The sequence below is a fragment of the Tachysurus vachellii genome, chromosome 15, assembly GCF_030014155.1.
Source record: "Tachysurus vachellii isolate PV-2020 chromosome 15, HZAU_Pvac_v1, whole genome shotgun sequence".
NCBI lineage: Eukaryota > Metazoa > Chordata > Actinopteri > Siluriformes > Bagridae > Tachysurus > Tachysurus vachellii.
The window spans coordinates 9920484-9942684 of record NC_083474.1 but is presented as its reverse complement, the minus strand read 5'-3'; the positions used below and the strand labels follow the sequence as shown (position 1 = coordinate 9942684).

Below are 22201 nucleotides of genomic sequence, written 5' to 3'. Positions count from 1 at the left end.
ACTTGTCATTTGCATGGCTTTTCACACAAAAGAGCTGCATGGCCTGGAGCCAGCCATGTGATAAAGAGAAGTGGCGAGATTAACTCTGCTCTCGGGCAGAGAGATTGAACAACATGTCACCTAGTACAAAGCCGCCCTCATTATTCCTTCTTCTATTTCAGCACCTGAATAATCCACAGAGAGAAGGTGTGGTGAATACTGATGTTCCCTACAAGGTCACTCCAGCCTTGGTCAGAAACATGCAGAGGGGGCTGGAGAACGCAAAAGATCCAGTCCTATGTAGTGTTTAAGAAGACTGCAGAAAAACAAACCTCCAATTGAAATATTGAGAAAACACAAGAAAGATGGAATTTTTGAATGCATACCGAACACACCTAGTTCGACAACACACTAAACCGGCTTTACAGTCGACTGAACATTCAGAAGTTCCAGTTAATGGCTCCTCATACACTTAACACATACATGTACTTGTGTCCCGCACTTCATCAGCATACAAATGCTTTACTGCCAAACTCTGCGTGGAGTAGAATAAAGGCTTGGGGAGAGAATGGTAGCAGATTCCCCACTGTTAGAGCATTCTCACGCTCTTCATGCTGACACTTATCTCATTTTAACATTCACCTCACCCTGGTCTCTTTTTTCATTACCACCAAAATCCCCAACACCCTGCTGCAGAAATTGGTTTAAGGCAACATGTCTGAAAAATGCTCAGAAAATTGAAAACAAGGGCTAGACTGTGATAAGAAAAATATAGATTATCGGTAGTGTAAATAATTGGGTCTGCCATGCACTTGGAATAATGATTAAAAAGAGAATATGTTGTGTGTTCAAAGTTCAACAGGAAGCACTATAGATCAAGACCAAGTGTCTGGTTAGAAATGATGACTCTTACACATAGCCATCTGACAGTCCATTAATCCAAACAAATCTAAACACTCATAAAACAGGCTTCAGCCGTTTGAGTTCGGGCTAAAATGACAACAAATGATGCAGATGTTTTATTAACATAAGGTTCTGTTCTATTTTTACTTTACCTTTTGTTCTAGATTGCTTAAAATCAGGGACTTTTCGAATGTTGTGAGGTCACAAGGTGACAACTTTGCTATTACTATTCAGCAAAGAAACAATCAAATAGAAACCCCTCTGGCTGACCTTCACTCATTTATAGAACAAAGGCTATAAATGCAACCTTCAGTTACATAGAAATTGTATGTGATGTGATTATATGTTAATTTAATCACTGGAACTAAAAGGCCCAAACCTGTTACAGCATGACAATGCCCCTGTACCCAATGCAACGTCAATGATGATATGAAAAGTACTGCAAAGTGCCTTGAACTTAACCCCACTGAACAGCATTGTTATGAATTGAAACACTGACTGCACTCTAGACATCACCACCTCACATCAGTGCCATGACCTCACTTATGCTCCTGTGGCTGTATGAACCCCACGTGATCCCCACAGCCACACTCGAAAATCTAGCGGAAAGCCTTCTCAGAAGAGTAGAGCTTATTATAACAGCAATATCTTCAACTGACTTTGTAGCTCAATGTATTGGTAGGTTACATAATATTAATGATGGAAAACACTAAAACTTTATTCTCAGAGACAATGTACATAACTGTCATTTTGGTGTTATGGCATTGTTATAGATTTTAATGATTCCACAAAACTCTGGTTGGTAGAGTGTAACATTACTGTTTAATCAGGTTTTCTTGGGAATAATATTTGTTTGAAAGATAAATGCTTGTTTTGGAAGTTTTTCCAAATGTTTTTCTAAAGCTTTCTAATTTAAACCTTATTTAACAATCTATAACACATCATCACTAAGTGGCTATGAAACACCAGATGTACAAATCATAAATGGTGTAAAAGTGCAATAAGGGCCTTATGTCAATAACTTTGCTATATGAATTTCAAACTCAAAATTAATGAAAGCCATTAATAAAATTAATGTCATTGCGACACCTGATGATTACTGGAATACGCGTTGATGAATGTATTTTTACAGTTGTATAAAAGGGCTTATGTTCAGTAGGCATCATGTCATCCTGTTAATATCTCTCTGAAGTAAAGCTTGCTTATCAAAATCTGGTCAAATATAAAGTGTCTGATACGTTAACATTAATCATTAAATGCAGAAAGAGATAAGAAGGAGTAGATGCAGATATATCTTGTTCATGCAATACGGGGAGAAATTCAGTCATTCAGTTCTATTTTATCGACATCTAAGACACTCCTTGGAGTCTTGATAATAAATACATATTACTTGGTAATGAATACTTTTATTCTTTCATTCCTTTCATTCACATTTATTCAATATCCATCTCTGTTCTAAATTCTCTCTTTATTTTAATGATTCCTAGGTTTGTTCTTTTCTTTGTTTGCTTATGAATTCATGAATGTATTGTGAACAATTCTGCCTGAATATGACCAAAGAGCAGAGGCTGAACTCTTAGCAGAAGATGACCTTTGGAGTTAGAGGCCAGAAGAAAGGGGCTAGAGGTCTCACTGCAGAAACCAATCAAAGGCAGCCAAGAGGGCTGCAAAGAGCTGATAGCTGGCCAATTCACCTCCCTCTCCCAATAGAAAATAACACACAAGCACACACACACACACACACACCTATAGCTGAAAGCCTTCTAAAGTGCAGCACTGCACTCTCCACATCTAAAAGCCTTGCCTCAGCCACACTACAAAACTTGAAATCCCTTCACAAAAAGGTACAACAAAAAAAGGGCTGGGGAGAAGAACCTGAGAGGGCATAATGGGCTCCACTCTCTCTTCTTCCTCTGGTGAGACATGACCCAGTCTGAGGGGAGCTCTACCCACTTGTACAGAAAGCTTTGCCAGGGCACTGAAGTACAAGAGGAGCTGGCATGGAGCAAAGCCAAGCTTCCCAAATGCATACTCTTATAGAGATTAGAGCCATTCAATAAAACCAATCAGATTAGAAGTTGAGCTGAAAAAACACAGTTTCCGCCCTCAGTCAAATAAATCTACCATTAAAGAGCAAGATAGAGTTACTATTGCCAGATAGCACTTTACTGGGTAAGGAAATACTGATTATACTGTAGTTTACACCAAATAGCCTTTAAACACAACTTATAAATTGTGAAATGCTTTTATGTTAATAATAATATACGTATTGTTTAACATTATACAAGAAATAAAACAAATCAGATTAGATAAAAGTCTTTTATTGTAATTTGTTTTAAAGTGTATCCCCTAATAGCCATAATGGGACTTTTAATAGCATTTACTAAACAGACTAAATATGCTGCTGCTGCTTCCATACCTCATAGTCTACAAAATACTAAGATTCGTTAAATGATAAAATGAGACTCAAACGAGTAATTTCACTTTACTGCTTTCTATATGAAGTAAGCAATTTTCAAAATGTCTATTAAACCTACCTCATTTATTTTTAAGGAACCTCTTATAAGCATCCTCCTGAAAACTCAGCCATGTAATTGTGGCAGTCTGAGAAAAAAAAACTATATATTATATTGACAACCACAGGTTTTTCTGAATTCATACAGTTCTCAACCACATATAAAGGTACAGCATTTGAAAGTCTAGTTTCATCTGAGTATTTAAAGACTCCGCTATAAAACACCATCTAATATTAATTCCATGTTTAATGTCAATATAACACATTCAATTAAATGGGCAACAATATTTATATATTATTAGAGTTTTTTTTAGGATTAATCATTACTATTACATCACAACTAGAAATGGCATGACACCACATTTCTAATACCTACTAATCATGGAAGTGAAAACCAATTACCCAATTAAACCATTATTTCTTTAAAGGTTATACAATGCTTATAAAACACAGGAAAACAAATAAGGTTTTTATATTCAGTTAAACTCCTTCACATGATTTCTCTTGAAATAATAAATTCTAAAATATCAAGTTTCTTTATATGTGAACATTCTTTCTTTTTGTTGCATGACTATATTAAACGTATTCTTTTTCTCCAATATCAGACCCACCATTTTTCACAGGTACGCTGTAAGACATTTCAGGATGGTTAAACTTAGAAAACAAAGTTCACCTACAGCCTTATAAATGTTAGTAATCTCAATTTGAGGATAAGATTTGTTTCAGCTCACAAGTAGTCGAGACAATGGATTACTTTAGGTTTTAATTATTGAAAACCTACAAACAGTTAGCTCGTTCGCTTCACACCTCCAGGGTCGGGGTTCGATTCCCGCCTCCACCTTGTGTGTGTGGAGTTTGCATGTTCTCCCCGTGCCTCGGGGGTTTCCTCCGGGTATTCCGGTTTCCTCCCTCAGTCCAAAGACATGCATGGTAGGTTGATTGGCATCTCTGGAAAATTGTCCCTAGTGTGTGATTGCGTGAGTGAATGAGTGTGTGTGTGCCCTGCGATGGGTTGGCACGCCGTCCAGGGTGTATCCTGCCTTGATGCCCGATGACGCCTCGTGACAGGCTCCCCGTGACCCGAGGTAGTTCAGATAAGCGGTAGAAGATGAATGAATGATGAATGAAAACCTACAAACTAGAGTTCACTCTCCAAAACCTGTCATGACAACTGGGGTTAAAGAAAAGAAATATGTTCACATAACTTAATGGTGCAATCATCTTTTCCAGTGCATCAGCCCAAATACTAATCCTGTGTATCTGATTTAAATTATTATTGATCATGAAGTACTTTCAGATTAATAAACAACCCTGATCTCATCTCTATATTATCTCGTTTAAAATGGTTTAACCTGGATTATTACGATCCTAAGCTAAGACAGTAAAGTTTCATACAGTGCCCCTGGAGTGTCCTCGATGATTTAGATTAGCAGTGAGCACCAAAGAGGTTTATGAGACATGTAGATTGCCTTTGAGAACTAAGCAGTGCATATAACCCTAATGTTAATGCTAGAAGCCTGCCTGATTAATAAAAAGACTTTAGTGAGTAGAACAGTAGCCTTTGCTGTCACAATACATTGTTCACACCATCACACATGAGCTGTGGAGCTGAGAAGATCCTGTGACAAGAGAAACAATTAAAATGAGATCTAAAGCTTGCACTGCCTTGGATTTGGAACTTCCAGAAAGAATATTAAAAACATTTAGATTTAAACAGGTTTAATATTTTGCTTGGTCAAAAATATTATATATCAAATTTCAAAATACTTAGGGACAAAATATGTATTTGATAATGTTAGAGACAGAGTGTCAGGGCAAAGAGTAGCTGAGTAGCCATTAGCAGTTTGACTGTAGCTTTGCTCACTCAATTAAAAACAGAAGTAGCTACTCCAAATTATACTTGACTGAAATGTAAAACACAAATAAACGTAAGTGTACTTAAATGTAAGTTAGTAAGTCTTTAAAAGTAAAAAATTAATCACTTGAACTGACCAGGCATAACTTCGACATTGTCTTTCAAACAGAAAGCTACAGTAGGGTTAGGGCTGAGTTAGCGCTCATACCATACTATTTTGCATGAGCTCATGTATTTTTTTCTTAATTATTTTGACTTTAGTGTATTAAGAGCCATTAGGATTTGTAGGCAAACTGCCCTTAGGCTGGCACTACTGTCTAAATAAATTACCATGGATTTTAGTTTAAATACAATAAATAAAGAAAATGCAATTGATAGAATTGATGGCTGAGAACAAGAAAGAATTATCATTAACAAGTATATGGAAATTCTAAAAAAAAAAAAAAAAAAAACAGAAAAAAACAATTGATAGAAATTGAATATATAAACACACAGACACTGAGAAGATATTACAAATAAAACAGCCTGCTTTTACCTGCTTAGTAAGCTAAGTAGAGGAGTTTGACAGGAAGTAAAGATTTAACCTCTATTCTAATCATCTGTCATGTCATGATATGGAGGTGTGAAAAATGATCAGTTAAGCTTTAAAAGAAGAAAGTTGTTCTTGTGACTGAGGGTACTTATTTCACGAACATCTCCACATTAACCTGCTTGTTAAAGGTTTGCTTTTGTAGCTTTAAAAAGGCTTCAGTGGGGACCTGGCCACTAATATAACCCCGTTTCACTCCTCTGCTACTGTGCTCATATTCAAATGAGTTTAGCCTAAATCCTTCCCAGCCTGTTATAGTTCATACTGCGTTGAGTCTTAAAATCTCTGAAAGATTAAGCTCCACTCTTAAACTAAATGTACCAGTCAGGAAGGGATGACATTAGTAGAGAATTAGAAGTTCAGTGCATTTACTTATTAGAGCTCTTGTATAAAAACTGTGGTTCTTGTGCAGACTCCATTATAGTGTCAGAACAGAGGGCAGCAGTAAGCCAAAAAGCTGTGAAAGACAATTAAGAAAGCTTTGTTTTTGCCTTCTTTATCTCTAGGATTATGTGTGAGTTCTGTGTAAAGATGAAAATCCAGAGGATTTGGTTATCGAGACGCAGTTCTGATCAGTATGATCTATGAAAACTGCATGTGGGGTAAAACAGATCAACATTGCCCTGTTGCAGGAATGCACCAAATGATTTAAGATGACTAATGACTTGACCCAGACTATGTAAATAAAACCCATTAAAACAATGGTAGTAAAGACATGAAAGTTGCTGCTGAGTCATAGCATTTAACGTTCTCCTGACTGAATATAAAATGGAAATGAAAACTATACTCCGAGAACCAGCCATTAATCACAAATACAAGGTTGTAAATCTTATGTGAAACAGCAAACTATAAGTCTGGGGCCTCAACCTGCTACCTGCACGTCACATGTGCTTTAAAGCACCTGTCAGCAAAAACCTCCTACAAACAATGGAATCCGAAGCACCTCCTCTGACGTCCTTCAAGAACCTTACTCCCCCTGCCTGTGGAATCCTGTACCACCAACAGCTTCAGAGAACTCTGGTCTTCTATTGATAAAGATCTCTGAAGCTACAGATCCTACCACCCTAATGAGTGATTTGTGTTGAAACTGCATCATAATCTTTAATATTTAGGTAGTATCTGCCCTTGTCTAGTGCCTGTTGTCCTCCCAGTGCTGCTTACAGACCCTGACTCACAGTGAGTGGAGAAAATATCAAGACTGGCTTATCAGGACCTCAAATTCTAACCAGTTCTAAGACACTACCACCTGCTGGTCTAATCAGTCAATGTTGTGACAGAAAATGTAATCAATCATAAGAGCAGCACAGCTTTACATTACACGTCTGGCATTTAGCAGACTTCCTTTTTTTTTTTGTTTAAATTTTTACAACTAAGGGGCACCTTGATGAACCTGGGATTCAAACTCTTGGCCTTCCAATTGGTAGTCTAACACCTTAACCACTAGGCTCCCACATCCCCTTTACACAAGTCATCACATCACCACTCTGGCCCACATTCATTCTGGCTACTACAGTGTATTGCCATTGGATGTGGAGGTGGCATTTGTTACCCAAGTGATATTTACCACCTCTGGCAGATAGGACAGGTAAAATAAAATACTAGTTCTAACAGAGGGGTATTTTGTAGTATTTGGGGCAGGTTTAGCAGTTGTAAAATTCATTAAAATTAGTTTATTTAAGATTCAGTTAAATCAATGTCACTCTTTAGAATTCCTACAAAATGATCTCAGATGAGAAAGAATTTATGTCCCATAAATCAGTGAGCTTAGTTTTCGCATCAAACCCAAATATTTTTGTGCAAATCATAATTTTAGCAAAAAACCCACCATCTGACAGCTGACCAGCATCTATAAACCAAAGTTATGAGCCGCCTGTTCACGTCCATGTCAAAAACATTCCTATGATTGCATCACATGCTATCTGCAGTGATAGAGGCTGGAGATATAACTATATTTAATTGAACTGTATAGCAGACCACTCAATCCAGAGCAGCTGAGAATATTGACCCTCAATCAATACTTAAGTGTCACTCACAGCTTCAGAAAACAACATAGATCTTTTTAAAGACTTGCAGAGTTTTTTAGTATACCACTTAATTCTTCTTCTAAGTTTATTTTGATTTTTGTAAGGTGAAAGAGAATACATAATACATTTGAAAGCCTCTGAAATTAATAATATTGCAAGAGCACGTGCGAGTTTTCACTTTTCAATTGTTACCAGCATAATACTGGTAAACCCTAGAACAGAAAAATTCACAAAGCATTCATGGGCTGTGTTCGATCAGTTAGGGAAGCATTCTGATAATTATTTTATATATTTAAAAAAATAATACACTGAAAATATTTTTAAACATTGTTTAAAATATTTGTATATTATTATATATTTTGTCTATTTATTTTTAAAATTCCATTTTGTTTTATTTTAATTATTAAATTCCATTTTTTTGACTATTTTTATTTTGAAATGTATTTATTCTGTAACATAAACATTATTACTTCCTACCAAAGAGATGTGCTGAATGGAAAATATTTGACCTTCACCTCAAGTGAAAATGAGCACTCATTAACACAAACATCGATTCACAACGAATCTCAGTTCTGATGATGAAAAATGTGTGGGAGGAAAAAAAAGCCTTCAATACTTAATCATTTAGAGGAACAAATCACCTTCTATCTTCTAAGTCCTGAATGACAGATATAGTTTAAATCCACTTAAACTTTCTTTACGATCCATAGCAGATCAGCAGCTCCTCCAAACTCAAAGCTCAGAACGGAGCCTACACAGCCTTCAGAAAGGCTGCCAGATCAGAGGAATGCTTAACAGGGTCTTAAAGACCCTGACGTGACCAAAGAGATGAATGAGGCACTGAGCAGCATCGAGAATGCAAAGCGCTGTCCGAGACTGTCTGAACGAAACATCATTTTTGTCTATCAGCAAGAGAAAGTGGCTGCTTTAATTTAGTTAAGAGTCACTTGAGAGACAGTTTAACAGGATGCCATTAAAAATACCATAAACAAACAAAAGGCAAGGACAGATAATCTATAAGTAATTAATTAAGGGGGAGCCCTGTAGCTTCCTTACATATCAGTCACTCAGAATAATTGCAGGGAAGGAGGAGTGGAGGAGAGAGGTATTTATATATTGTCTCAGGTTACCAGGGGTCTCATTTATAAAGCGTGCGTACGCACAAAACGGGGCTGGAAACGTACATACGCTAGTTCCCACGCAAAGATTGTGATCTATAAAAAACAGGAGAACGTGCGCACCTTTAAGCAAACTTTGAGACGTGCGGACGCACATTCTGGAGACAAAGGGAATTGGTGACACAGATGGTGAGGTCGTGAACTGAAGTTAGATTGTAGAAAATACATGTGAGAAGAAAGATTATAAGAATTAATGACATTTAATTTTCACTCCATTTCATACGTTATATCCACATTATCATGAAGATTACGTAATTCAAAATGTATTAAAAATAAATAAATACTAATAATCAGCGCTGCCTTACAGTCACATTGTCCACAACGGGAGCGCAGGAGGAGAAGGCGCGACTACATGTGATACAGAATAGCATGAAATACCCTTTTATTAGAGAACTGCAGAACACAGTGTAAAAACGAAATATTTTCCTTAATGTACATATATCATAAAATGTCAAAGTCTGCAAATACAGTCATGAAGCACAATCGCTACTCATCATCGGTCCTACGGTGTTCATTACAAAACCGTCATGAAGAAGTATGTGTTCACTATAACATTTTCGTCTCAGATTTTCGCCCACAAATTAATTTTGTGATTTTTAGGTGCTAACGATCAGTCTAATTGCTAGAAACATATAAATCCTCCGGTGACCCGGGTATGTAATGCTTCATGATGGCACTGCTGGCACTGTTGGAGGATTACGCCAATGGCAGAATAAGGAGAGAACGAGTTTTCAGGGACCATGATGATTTCCTGGCCCATGATGATGACTGGCTAATAAGCCGATTTAGATTCCCTAGAGCTGTGCTATTAGATCTATGTGCTGAATTGGGTCCAGTATTAGAGAGGGCAACACGCATGAACCATGCCATCCCAGTCCAAATACAAGTCCTCACCACTCTGGGGTTCTTGGCAACCGGCTGTTTCCAGCGGGAACTGGCAGACATGTAAATTATTTATATAAAAAAACTATAAGTAATCCTCAACTTTGTCTCTAAGACATTTATGTATATGAAATAATTCTCCTGGAATCTATCATCTCACCCTATAGGTCTGGTATATCACAGCCGTCCCTGAGTGCCATAATATCTGTCGTTTTGAATGGTATACTTAATATGGGTAGTCGATACATCAGGTTCCCCTACACTGTGCGAGAACAGGCCAAAATTAAAATGCAATTTGCAGCAATGTCTGGTTTCCCAAATGTAATCAGCGCAATTGACTGCACTCATGTTGCTATAAGGGCACCATCTGAAAATGAGTTTGCTTATGTTAAAAGAAAGCATGTGCATTCTATTAATGTGTAACTCATATGTGACTCCAACATGACCCTCACAAACATTGTGGCATGCTGACACAATTAACGGCAGATGCAATACTTTGCCACTCGCACTGCTTTTTTTTATTAGTGACCCCATTTGGTGCTGTGGCCACCAAATAACACAGTTTTCCGAGCCTCCACCTCCCCAACAAATGTTTCAATCTCAGTGTCTGAGAAATTACGTTTTTTTCCTCTTTTCTCACCTGTCGCCATTATTCAAAGTAACAGAAAGGGTCTGTAAATGGGAAAATGGGAGAAAGAGAGAGAGTGAGAAAGAGAGACAGATAGAGATGTAAAAGACCGAAAGCGTCTTGTGTCATTGACAGTAATTTATTATTCAGCAATTTCTTATATCATTTCATTAGGCAACCTATACGGAGGGTTGGCAGGGTAATAACTGTTGTATATGTTATAAAGCTAGCAAGAAGGAAACTCAAAGGACATAAAGGTGATTCCGGTGAGAGGAATCTCACAAATTTAGTCAAATGTATGAAATATAGGAGTCACAACCAGCACCCACAGACATGCTACAGGCTTCTGTGACGTCTAAGGGTGCTTTCAGATAAACATTGTAAAGTCATCTGAGTGAATCCTAGGGAGTTTACCTCTATGAACACACAGCACACAGTGTTCACAGGTGCACATCAGCTCCGAGAGTCCAGAACAGGGTGATCTTGGTCTGCTTGTAAGCAAACTGTACTACCGTGTTTAAATTGCAGGGAGAAAGGAATCCAGTTATAAATCAACCATAGTGCAGGAAGTGGAGCAAATACTCTACTGTATGAATTTTGGGTTTCAGGCTTCTTTTCCATTCAAGCTGCTACACAAGACTTACAAAATGCAAACTTAGCCAAAATCTTCTGAAGAAAACTTCTGGACCAACAACAAAAATGAAATAGATCTGAAAAATGCAAGCTACGGTACATAAAGATTTAAACTAGATATTTCTAATATCATGATATCTTAAGCACTGTGATCATTTCTCACTTGTCAAGGGTTTGTTTAACTGTTACTAGCTTTTATGAGTTGATTTCCAGCCACGCGCTCTTCTACATGCGCATCAGTCCATTTTGTTGTTGGATTGTTAAATTACTCAAATCAAATAGCAAAAGAATCAATTTCACACAGATTTGAAGTCTGCAAGTACGCTAATAGGTGTGAAAATTCCCTAAAGCTGAGACTACAACTCTGTGATCCTTAAAAGGATATTTTTAATGTTTTACCCTGAAAAACATATTGGTAAAGCTTTGTAAACATGTTAGATACTCAAGGACTGATAACAAGTGCACAGTAAATTCATACACTGAGATGCAGACAGTTAATGAGATTTAAGCTGGCATGATTTTGATAGTTGTAGCCATATAAGTATGCAATGTACAACTAACCTTGCTAAAAGTAGGTCAGTGAAGGAATCTGTAAGGGTCTGTACAGGGTCTGAGAGGTTAATCCTAATCTAGAAGTGATTGTGTATTATGGCACTGAGAAATACATTATTAGAACAGCAATGGCATTATAAAGAACTCAAACCTGAATCTCCACCCCGTAGCCCATGTAGACGGACACAGTGTACGTGCAGTCAAAGGTGGAGTAGTCACAGCTGCCTTGTGGTGGTGTCTCTATATAGCCCCCTGGTGCCGTGAAATTGATGCTGCACGGAGCTATTGAAAGCAGGACAGAAAAAAGAAATAGATCACATCAGAAACTGACACTCTTTTCGTCTTCTATCCACTTCACTACAATCTCACTATCTTCCTATCTTGATTATATTTTCTGGGCTTCTCATTTCCTGCAGATCCAACAAAGGCTGTTTTTCCACTTCTGCCCTGTGTGTGTGTGTGTGTGTTTGTTTGTGTGTGTGTAAGAGAGAGAGAGTGTGTGGTGTGTGGCTCAGGTGCAGTGGCTGGGTAGAGCATTTTCTAGTCACCTTTAGGTCTTTCCACTTCGCTGCCCCTTTTATCTCCTTTTGAGTCAAGAGCTGCAGCTTGTAAGCGAGATTCCTGCTGGTGCCATGGGTCTATGACCAAGCCTCATGGTGCTCTGACACCATCTGACTCAATATACCTGGGCAAGAGAGCAACTGCACTACCTGGATCCAAATCAAGATTCACACAGAATAATGTTTCTATAGTCCTTTCTTAAATCACGTGTTTAGCTTACAGATATGGGAGAAATGTCATGTTTGGGTATAGCGGTAAGCTGGCACAAATAGTGACATACATTTGCGTACACTAACTGTTAGCATTACAGTTTACGCTTTACACGTTACAGCTTCTTCTTTTTGCAGAATTATATAGAAAAAAATTGTGTGACCCAAGGTACAATTGTAACACCTATTATAAACTCAGAGATGAATTCTAACTTATGCTCTATTATATACTATTATAGCTCTATACTATTATGAGGGGATGTAGTAGCCTAGTGGTTACGGTATTGGGCTACCAATTGGAAGGGTGTGAGTTCAACTTCAGGATCACCCAGCTACCACTGCTGGGCCCCTAGGCAAGGCCCTTAACCCTCAGGTGTATAAAATGAGATAAAAATGTAAGTCTGTATAAAAAATTCAGAGATTTCGTTAACTATTTAGAGACACACATTCATTTTCCTCTCATGCGGAGGATATAAAGATGTTTTCTTCATATAGAATTATGGTAAAACTACACTAACCATAAACTACACCATAGTAATCACGGTTACTGTGATATAATAAAACATTTAAAATGGAGATATTAAAACAAAATACAAAAAGGGATTTATATGCAGTGCATCATCAAAATGGTTAAATGCGTGATCACACTTATCTGTGTGTGCATAATGAACACCCGTTGATGTATTGTCATGACTAAATATATTCCAGACAACACTCAGAGGTATATTATACTGAGTAATAACTGTACGATCATTTCTTTTTGATTAAATTTGATTAAACACACACAATGTCAGAACCGTGCCGATTTCCTGGGAAAATTGTAACACAGGAGTCCTTTCGGCTTCACTTAAAATGTAAAGAGTCTCTGACTAAACTTGTGCTTGATAAAAAGAACTAAGAATGTGCTTGATATTATGTGGGATGTATGAAATCTCTTGGTCAAATCATCACAGAGTAATTTAACTCAAAACAAAAACTTAAACTTCCCAGAAAACATAAGTGAGAAGATGCTAACTACATGCTAACTACTAACTACTTCGAGGACAACAACCTCCTAATCAATACACACTTGTCAGACTGTATGTGTGTATAGAAATGACATTATTCATAATAACACCCTCAGATGTTTATAATAGTTTATAATCACACCCTCCAGTGTCACCCAAATAAGGATGAGGTTCCTTTTTGAGTCTGGTTCCTCTCAAGGCTTCCATCTAAGGGAGTTTTTCCTCACCACAGTCACCTCAGTACCCTCAGGCTTGTTTATTAGGGATAAATACAAACACATTTAAATATAAGTCTAATATTAATCTTGATCTTTTGTATAATATTAATCTTTGTATTATAATGTTTTTGTACTATATTTCTTATATTCTGTGAAGCTGCTTTGAGACAATGTCAACTGTTAAAAACGCTATACAAAGAAATATTAATTGAATTGAATTGAATAGGTTTCTGTATGTTGTCTTATATTCTGAGGTTAAACAGTTATTCCTGATGACTGGCTGCTTTGATCAACAGTTAAACACACAGTATCATGTGTGATATGCTAACAGACTACAGATCTGGCGTTGGCATGGTGACAGAGAGAGAAGAAATTCTGTACCTTTGCTTTGTTTGCTGTACTGATATTATAAAACTTTATGTCAAGGGCATGTTCTAGAGTGGCATGTTAATAACATTTTGCTGTGCTTCGTAGGGTGTTACCTGGACTCTGTATTGTGGTAATAATAGTGGTGGTGAAAATAGTGGTTGTGGTGGTCTCATCATCCTGATCCCCAGACACAGTCACTGCGCTGGCTTCAATGTTAGGACCCTTGCGTTTCTCTCTGGTCTTTGATTTTTCCTCTTCTTTTCTCATCACCAGAGTCGTAACACCCTCAGTCTCCTGAGTGGTTGCTGCATGGGGACTTCCTAACTGTTCTCCAGGAGCTGTGTTGCAGGGAGGTGGGTCGGAAGATGGCACGATACTGGTGGTCAGTGATTCTGTGGATAGTTCCTCGAAGCTCTGCCCCTTCAGGCTCTCAGCAGCGAGCTTAGCATCATGAGCAAAGAAAGACCCTGTAGCCATATCTGAGAACGCCGCTGCATCCTCATGAGGAAGCGGTTGAGCAGAGAGAGCCTTGAAGAGATGATGGTCCATCTCTCTGCTGTCTTTGGACATTCCCTGGCTTTGATAGTGTGGATCAGGTTGAGAAATAGTTTTGAACTGAAAGTGGTGGTTAAGGTCAGTAAAAGGTGGAGCTGTAGTGACCAAGGGAAGATCTCTGCCTGTGTCCGGTGTACCGTGGAACCCACCATGTTTGTCATCGGACTCTCCTCTCTGAGTGACTGCCATCTTTCCACCCAAGAAGAAACCTGAATGAGACAGAAAATCAGGTGAAAATACAGTTAATGAATTTGGTAAAAGATGGAATTTAACTCACAAACCACATGCTGTAAGACATGGTGTGAGTTCTCAGACTTTTTGCAGTTGCACACCTTTAAAAGTCAAATAAATTGACATGAACACTATTAATACAGATTTTGATCATTATTTTATGAACATTGTTATGACAATTTTGAATTTGAGATTAAAAATGAGCACAATTTGGGCTATTAATTGGAGCCATATCGTTTTGTGTTCCTGAACTTGGCACTGATATATATACACACACACATATCTACTATGGGTCCAGTAATAAATATAATACTTTTGATAATGGTTGGCTGTGATTTTTATATATTATGTAATTAAATAATAACAAAAAGGTACCCCATTTTTTTATTCTTTAATTACAGCCTCACTTATTATACTTCACACCCCATGATGCGACACATTTCCCTAAACACACGCCTTGGTGTGACCGTGTGGATCCTTTCTTTTTAAATTGAAAGGTAAATACAGGAGTCTGCTGATCATGATTGGTTGGAAGTCAGTGGTCCACATCATTTGTTTCTGGAGCACCACAGGAACCACATTGTATTGACAGCTACAGGAATAAAAAGGAGGACATCAAAAAACACTGCAAAATGTGTTCTGACTTTAAAATGACAAATTATTTTTAAGCCACAGTTATGCATTTTTTACCCAGTTTGTTCAAACAAATAGCTTCCTGTAAGAAATACTGCATACTGTATGCTTCCTGCTTTCACTCAGCAAGCAAAAACTTGCCACAAAAAGAAAAAGGAACTCACAGTGTCCTTGAAGCCTGTGACAGAAGGAAGTATAAAAATGCTGGGCTGCAGATGAAGATTTAAGCAAGGATAAAAAAAACCTTGTCTTGAGAAATTGTAATTTCTCATGTTCACATGCTGTCTTCTCCCATAGTCAGTTAATATTAGTATATATTCATCACATGGTGAGTCGATCCGAAAAAGTGGTGGGCAAAATGAATCACCTGCACCGTCACCTGGTGAGACGTAATCATGCACCCTTCAGGAAACTGCACTGTGCTGGGCAAAGTGCTGATTCCTCACGATGCGTCATTTCCACCTTAACAGTGCTTTCTCTCTCATCGTCTCACTAAAAGCAGTCTGCAGAAAGAAAGCAGCAGAGTTCACTGTTTCACCAACAAGTTCTAGACAGTGACTCTTTCGGCAAGCACTGCAAATTGCCAAGTCCTGTGTAGAGAAATCTGAGACATATGGCCAGAAAAAAAAATCATCTCTCAAAGCAAAAGGAACTGACAGACTACATTTCCTCTCTTCATGCTATGAAGAGTATCATTTCCACAAGAAGTAATGTGTGTTTTATGAGCGACTGACTCCAATGCATGGATAAAATCAAATCAGCATCCGGCGTTTCAGTCATATCCAGGCAAAATGACACATGACGGCTGTCGCAAACAGGAAGCGGCCCTTAATCCCTGCTATCTATCTGGAAACTAAATGTAAATTCTATCAAAAAAACTAAAAAAAAGAAAAAAAAACTACACACACACCCACACCCATACCCACTCACAGGGGAACAAAGAACAATACAGGGCTTTTCACACCTGAAATAGTTAGCCCTCTGTCATTCTACACTCGAGTAAAACGAATCCTGGATTATCTTGTTTCACATTTCATGATAATAGGGTTAACAGTAAATCCTGGCTATTCATAATCCAGGGTGTCCCGCTGTAAATTTCTAAACCCCGGCTTAAAGTTTGTGTATTTTCTGTGTCAACAACCATGATTGGATAAATTCAGCAAATCTTTCTGAGCGTAACTGTAAAAATAAAACGTTGCCCCAATTAAGTGACATTAACATTGGACATTATTTTTAATCACTGTAATTATACTGCAATTAAACTACTAAATACTGCAATTAATGTTTATATAGTACGTTGGGTTTCTGTGACCGTTTAAAGTGTGATATGAGGTGTGGTGTGGTGCGAACGCTGCATCAGAGTAGGGTTTCATACAGAACCCCGAGTAGGAAGTGGCACTAATCCCACTTCTCTACCTGGGATTAAAAGCTGGGTTTGGGAAGACTATAAGCACAATGTAAAAAGCCTTATAGTACCTATATTATCATTAATACAGCTAGACGAAAAGAACCAAATTAATCAGACCTAATCAGAATTTTGATTAATTAGATTAATGGGTTTAATCCAAATCTAGAGTAGCTGTTTGTGTGATGATGTTTTCTAGCCAACTAGTAAACATCAAAGTAATAAAAGTTAGTAGTAAACGTTTTTAATACCCGAGTACTTGACTATATTCTTGGCTAAATAGATCAACTTTTTCAAGTAAGAAAGATTGTTTAAAAGATTATTTATACTGTTACTCACTTCCCAAAGATTTTTTAATCCCTGGTCATTTTCTCAAACAGAAATGAAACCATTTCTTCAGTCACTCTGTTCTCTATGGTGCGAAACACTCAACAGTCGTTTCTGTGCTTATCTGGAGAGCCCGTTGCTTAATTGATCTGCTAATGACTAAGGAAAGCTTGTTTTTTGACACAGTAAGAGAAGTAGCACATGCAAAGAATTAGTTCCTAGACTTTGAGGATAATTAGCTGATTATAGAGAGCAGAAATAATGAATATAAGTAGACAGAAGTGTGTGGCAAGGCTGAGTCCCACCCTGCAAATGTTATAAGAATGATATTATCGTGCGGTAAATAAAAAGTATGGATTCATTTAAACAGTGATGTATCTACTTCAAATCACAGCTTTACATTTGTCACGAACGCGGGATAAAACAGACCCAAATGCAGGATAGCAAAATGAACAGGGTTTAATAACAAAAGAAACACGAAACATTAGCACAGACTCGAGACAGGACGACAGAACAAAACAACCAAAGACAACAGTAGATTCGGCGCTGCACAAGGCAACGTGGCACAGTTAAATAGACAAAGGTAATGGCAATGGGTAACAGGTGTATGGAAACGGGAGGAGCAGACAAAGGCAGGGCAGACACGTGACGAGGAACATAAACAAAAAGCACATGGCCGAAGTCCGGGCTGAGTCCTGACAACAATAACGTGGTACATCTACTACTTTCTACAGTACCAGCTCATTCTCAGGGATTTATATATTGACGTCTTTACAGAAGCAAATAAATAAGGTGTTAAGGTTATGTTTTGTTATAATGTTATAATGAAAAACGTGTAATTGTTAATATTGTGATGCTGCCCGTAATGATGTGTTTATTCAGTCTGTCTGAAAGGAGACGGCAGTGTCCACGCTTTGTCAGGGTCAGTATGTTTTCTGTGCATTTCAGTTTGTTAGATGACAAGAAGAAAGAAGAGGCTGGTGAAAAAAAAAATAGCTGTTAAAATGCAAGCAATAACAAGAAGTCTCACGGATGTTCCACACAGGATTGCCAGGTCCACAGTGTTAAAGTGGAATTGGGCTGCTTTTAAAGGTTTGATATTTTGCATAAAGTATATTCAACACATTTGTTTTATATTCAAATAGTTTACTAATAATAATACTTAAAATATTTTGCTCAATTTATATTCTACCAGAGATAAAACTGTGCTAGATGTTGAGAAAGAGAATAGCATCAGAACAAGATCCTAAATCTGTACATAGTTCATTGACAAATACTTAATAGGTAAAGTATTAACACCACCATTGAAGGATTTTGTAATATGATTTTATTTAGGAAAACATAACAGGTTTATTATTCTGTTCAGAACAATGTGTAAAGCATAACAGTGACTGCAAAATATGTATTTTAGCAATGGAAGTTGATTTTTTTTTTTAGTTTTGGTATTCTTGCTGGTTTTCTGGGGATGGTTTTGTTACACAGATCTGGCAACCCTGGTTTTACAACTTTAAATGTATTTGTAAACAGTTAAAAATTATATAATGTCATTCACCAATAAATTAAACTTTAGTGGCAAATTGTTTTTTGTAACTTTTGTGAGGGCTGCACCACACCGTTCACTTCATTTCATTAAACAGCATACTATACAATGCGTTAATTCTTACTTATTCTTTGTTATTAAAAAGTTATTAGTTTATTATTTATTTCTTATATGTATGTATGTATTATTATTATTATTATTATTATTATTATTATTATTATTATATGCATTTAGAAGATTTTATTCTAAATTAAAGGTACCTTGCTCTTATCTGAATGGTACGTTCTGGTAATCCTAAATCAACACCTGTGCACTCTATAGCAATCCGGTTCCTATAAAAATCCCAAACACATGGCTTCAACTATACAGAGTTCAAAAGCTCCTAAAAGTTGTAGGCAAAATAAAACATCAGCTCCAGCATGCAAATGTGAGGGACAGATCGAGGTGCTTTGGGGTCTGATTTGCACCATTAGATCAGCTTCAGTATAAAGAGTCTGGCTGGTTCGCTGTGCACTCAAAGATCTCTCAGTTCTTTACTCTCCGCTGACCGCATTTGACTTTTAAATTGAAATCTTTTTTTCCATAGACCAGGGAACTGACTTTTTTTCACACCATTGCTTATTTGAAGGTTTTCTTCAGTTCACTTTTAAGTGACGCTCTTTATAAACACGTTTTGAATGGGTGCCAAAATGCAGCTGAGGAACGAAACAACTGTCACAACACTAACAGCTTTGTGTAAAAGAGTTTTGTGACCAGAAAAGAAAAGCTGTTCCTTTTTCTTTCCTCTTGTTTTGCTTTTTGTTTTGTTTTTGCCAGGTTCTTCAGGACAGAGAACGTTGTGTGTTCTGATTTCTCTGTAACATGACATATCATCTTTTGTCTTATTAACTTAGAAAAGGAAGCATTAAATAAAAAGCTGGTGATGGAACTTTCATGTCTGTCTGCATTCATTATTCTCCTACAACAGCACAAACTGTCACGGTTTAATCCTCACGTGGTAAACACTTTCATCCAAAGCAACTTTCAAGTGAGGCAGAATACGACTTCGGTGTTTGGATAAAAGGAGCTAACAGTCATAAAAACCTCTTCACATTCTGGCCACTAAAAAGAATTTGAATAGAAGTAAGAAGAAGAGAGAAAGAGAACATAGTTTGATTATATAATATAGTTAATATGGTTGGATCAGATTTATCTAGTATTTCTTCTTATTAGATTGCAACTAACCAAATATAAGATGATCAAACCAATTTCTAGAGATTCTTTTTTTACTCAATTCAATCTTGTTTTATTGGCAGAAATAAATACTTTATATTAGCAACATAATCTGCCAATAGAACAAGAATATTTCAAATAAGAAAGAAAAAATAGGAAAACGGGCACGGTGGCTTAGTGGTTAGCACGTTCGCCTCACACCTCCAGGGTTGGGGGTTCGATTCCCGCCTCCGCCTTGTGTGTGTGGAGTTTGCATGTTCTCCCCGTGCCTCGGGGGTTTCCTCCGGGTACTCCGGTTTCCTCCCCGGTCCAAAGACATGCATGGTAGGTTGATTGGCATCTCTGGAAAATTGTCCGTAGTGTGTGATTGCGTGAGTGAATGAGTGTGTGTGTCCTGCAATGGGTTGGCACTCCGTCCAGGGTGTATCCTGCCTTGATGCTCGATGACGCCTGAGATAGGCACAGGCTCCCCGTGACCCGAGGTAGTTCGGATAAGCGGTAGAAAATGAGTGAATGAATGAAATAGGAAAACAGGAGCGACTGGATGTGGAAATACATCACTGCAACTTACAACAAGTGCAACTTAGCATGTAATATAAACTACACACATAAAAAGCTGACAAACACGCAGGTAAAGCTAATCAGTTTGAATTTTTAATGTCAAGACAGAAGCCTCTGCGACACTACAGCTGATATGCAGATTATAGTGTAAAATTCACAGATGCCTTTGAAATGTAGAAGTGAGCTACAGTATACATCATAGAGGTCTCGGCATTCTAATGTTTCTAAAGCTTTTTCCTCATAATGCCTTATGCGCTGCTTTCATTGATTAACTTATTCATGTAATGACAGTTCGCTTATTTTCTCTACTTCAGAATCACTTCAGTGTGGGACAGAGAGAGAGAGAGAGAGAGAGAGAGAGAGAGAGAGAGAGAGAGAGCTAAGCCAAAGCACACACACATACACACACACACACACACACACACACCGGATTATAAGAAGGGAATGACTGGAGGCAAAAAGCTGCTCTTCTCATTGTGTACAGCATAAATAATACACCAGGGAAAATAACATACAACTTTTTCAAAGGTGCTCACTGAGCTCTTCTTCACATTCAGGTCCAGAGACATATCTTCAGAAAATAACACACTGTTGACTCAATCCAATCAAAAAAAAAAGAGAGAGAGAGAGATACTGTAAGAAGACCGATTCCAGCTCCAGCTACAAGCTGAAGGTGTCAAGAGCTCGCTCTCAAACAGTATGAAAAAGGAAGAATTAAACTTGGTGTTCTCTTCATCTGCACAAACTGTTTTAATATCACTTCGACCTAACTTAAATATATATTTAGTTTGAGCTTATCTGAGGTATTTAATGGGAAGGATGACATAAGTGGTAATCTAAAGAGCATCAGATAACAACCCTTCACTTCTGCATTAGTCTGATTACAGGAGCTCTGTGGGTTTAATTCTGTTATAGCTAGTGGACCTTCCCTCCTTTCAGTCCTTTCACTCCATCTGTCTCACAGTCAGTGTCTGACGGCAGGACGCACATAAATAGATCTATGATGTTAATAAAGGTTTTTATATACGTTATTTATTCTGCACAAATAATTCTGAACTGCACAAGCATTAAGACTTTCGAAAGCTATTTTACTGAAGGTAAAATTGGTCTGAGCCTTAAAAAAAAAACACTTACAGTAGTGAAAGTTTTTCCCGGAAATCGAATAGATGGGACTAATGGTGCTTTACATGTTAACCTCAAAGTAAATGTAAAAGTGTGAAAGTGAAGTTTTCAGGGCAGGACGATGAACATGAGAACGTGTTCAGTTTCTGTACAGGCTCTATTAGCTCAGCAACCATAAACACTGCACTGGACTGCAATAGAGAATACATTATGCTAAAATGATCATAAAACAAAAGCTTTCAAAAATTACTTTTAAGACAAATATGATCCCAAACCCAATATCACACCATGCTGAGATAGCCAGCTGAAGAGACACAGGTCTCGAATCAAAGACAGTAATGCAAACTGCATTGAAATATCAACAGCAGTTAAAGGTTTTGACAAAAAAAGAAACTCATAACCCGAATCAATAGCCTTCACGCACATCTAGTTATAGAACATGGCAGGAGAGCGACAGGGCTACAGTACTTGCTACTGAAAATGCATTCTTTTGTCCATGAAGTTGATTTATGT

The 22201-nt window shown here is 37.6% G+C and overlaps 1 protein-coding gene across 4 annotated transcripts in view; it reads right to left on the bottom strand.

The window, feature by feature from the left end:
• Positions 1-22201, bottom strand: part of sez6b (seizure related 6 homolog b) — a 157330-nt gene that overhangs the window by 64296 nt on the left and 70833 nt on the right. For all 4 annotated transcript variants that reach the window (XM_060887733.1, XM_060887732.1, XM_060887734.1 and 1 more), the window contains exons 2-3: positions 14216-14866; positions 11890-12020 (exon numbers count right to left, since the gene is read on the bottom strand). In XM_060887733.1, coding sequence (XP_060743716.1) covers positions 11890-12020; positions 14216-14866 — 782 coding nt within the window. The remainder of the gene's footprint in view (positions 1-11889; positions 12021-14215; positions 14867-22201) is intronic.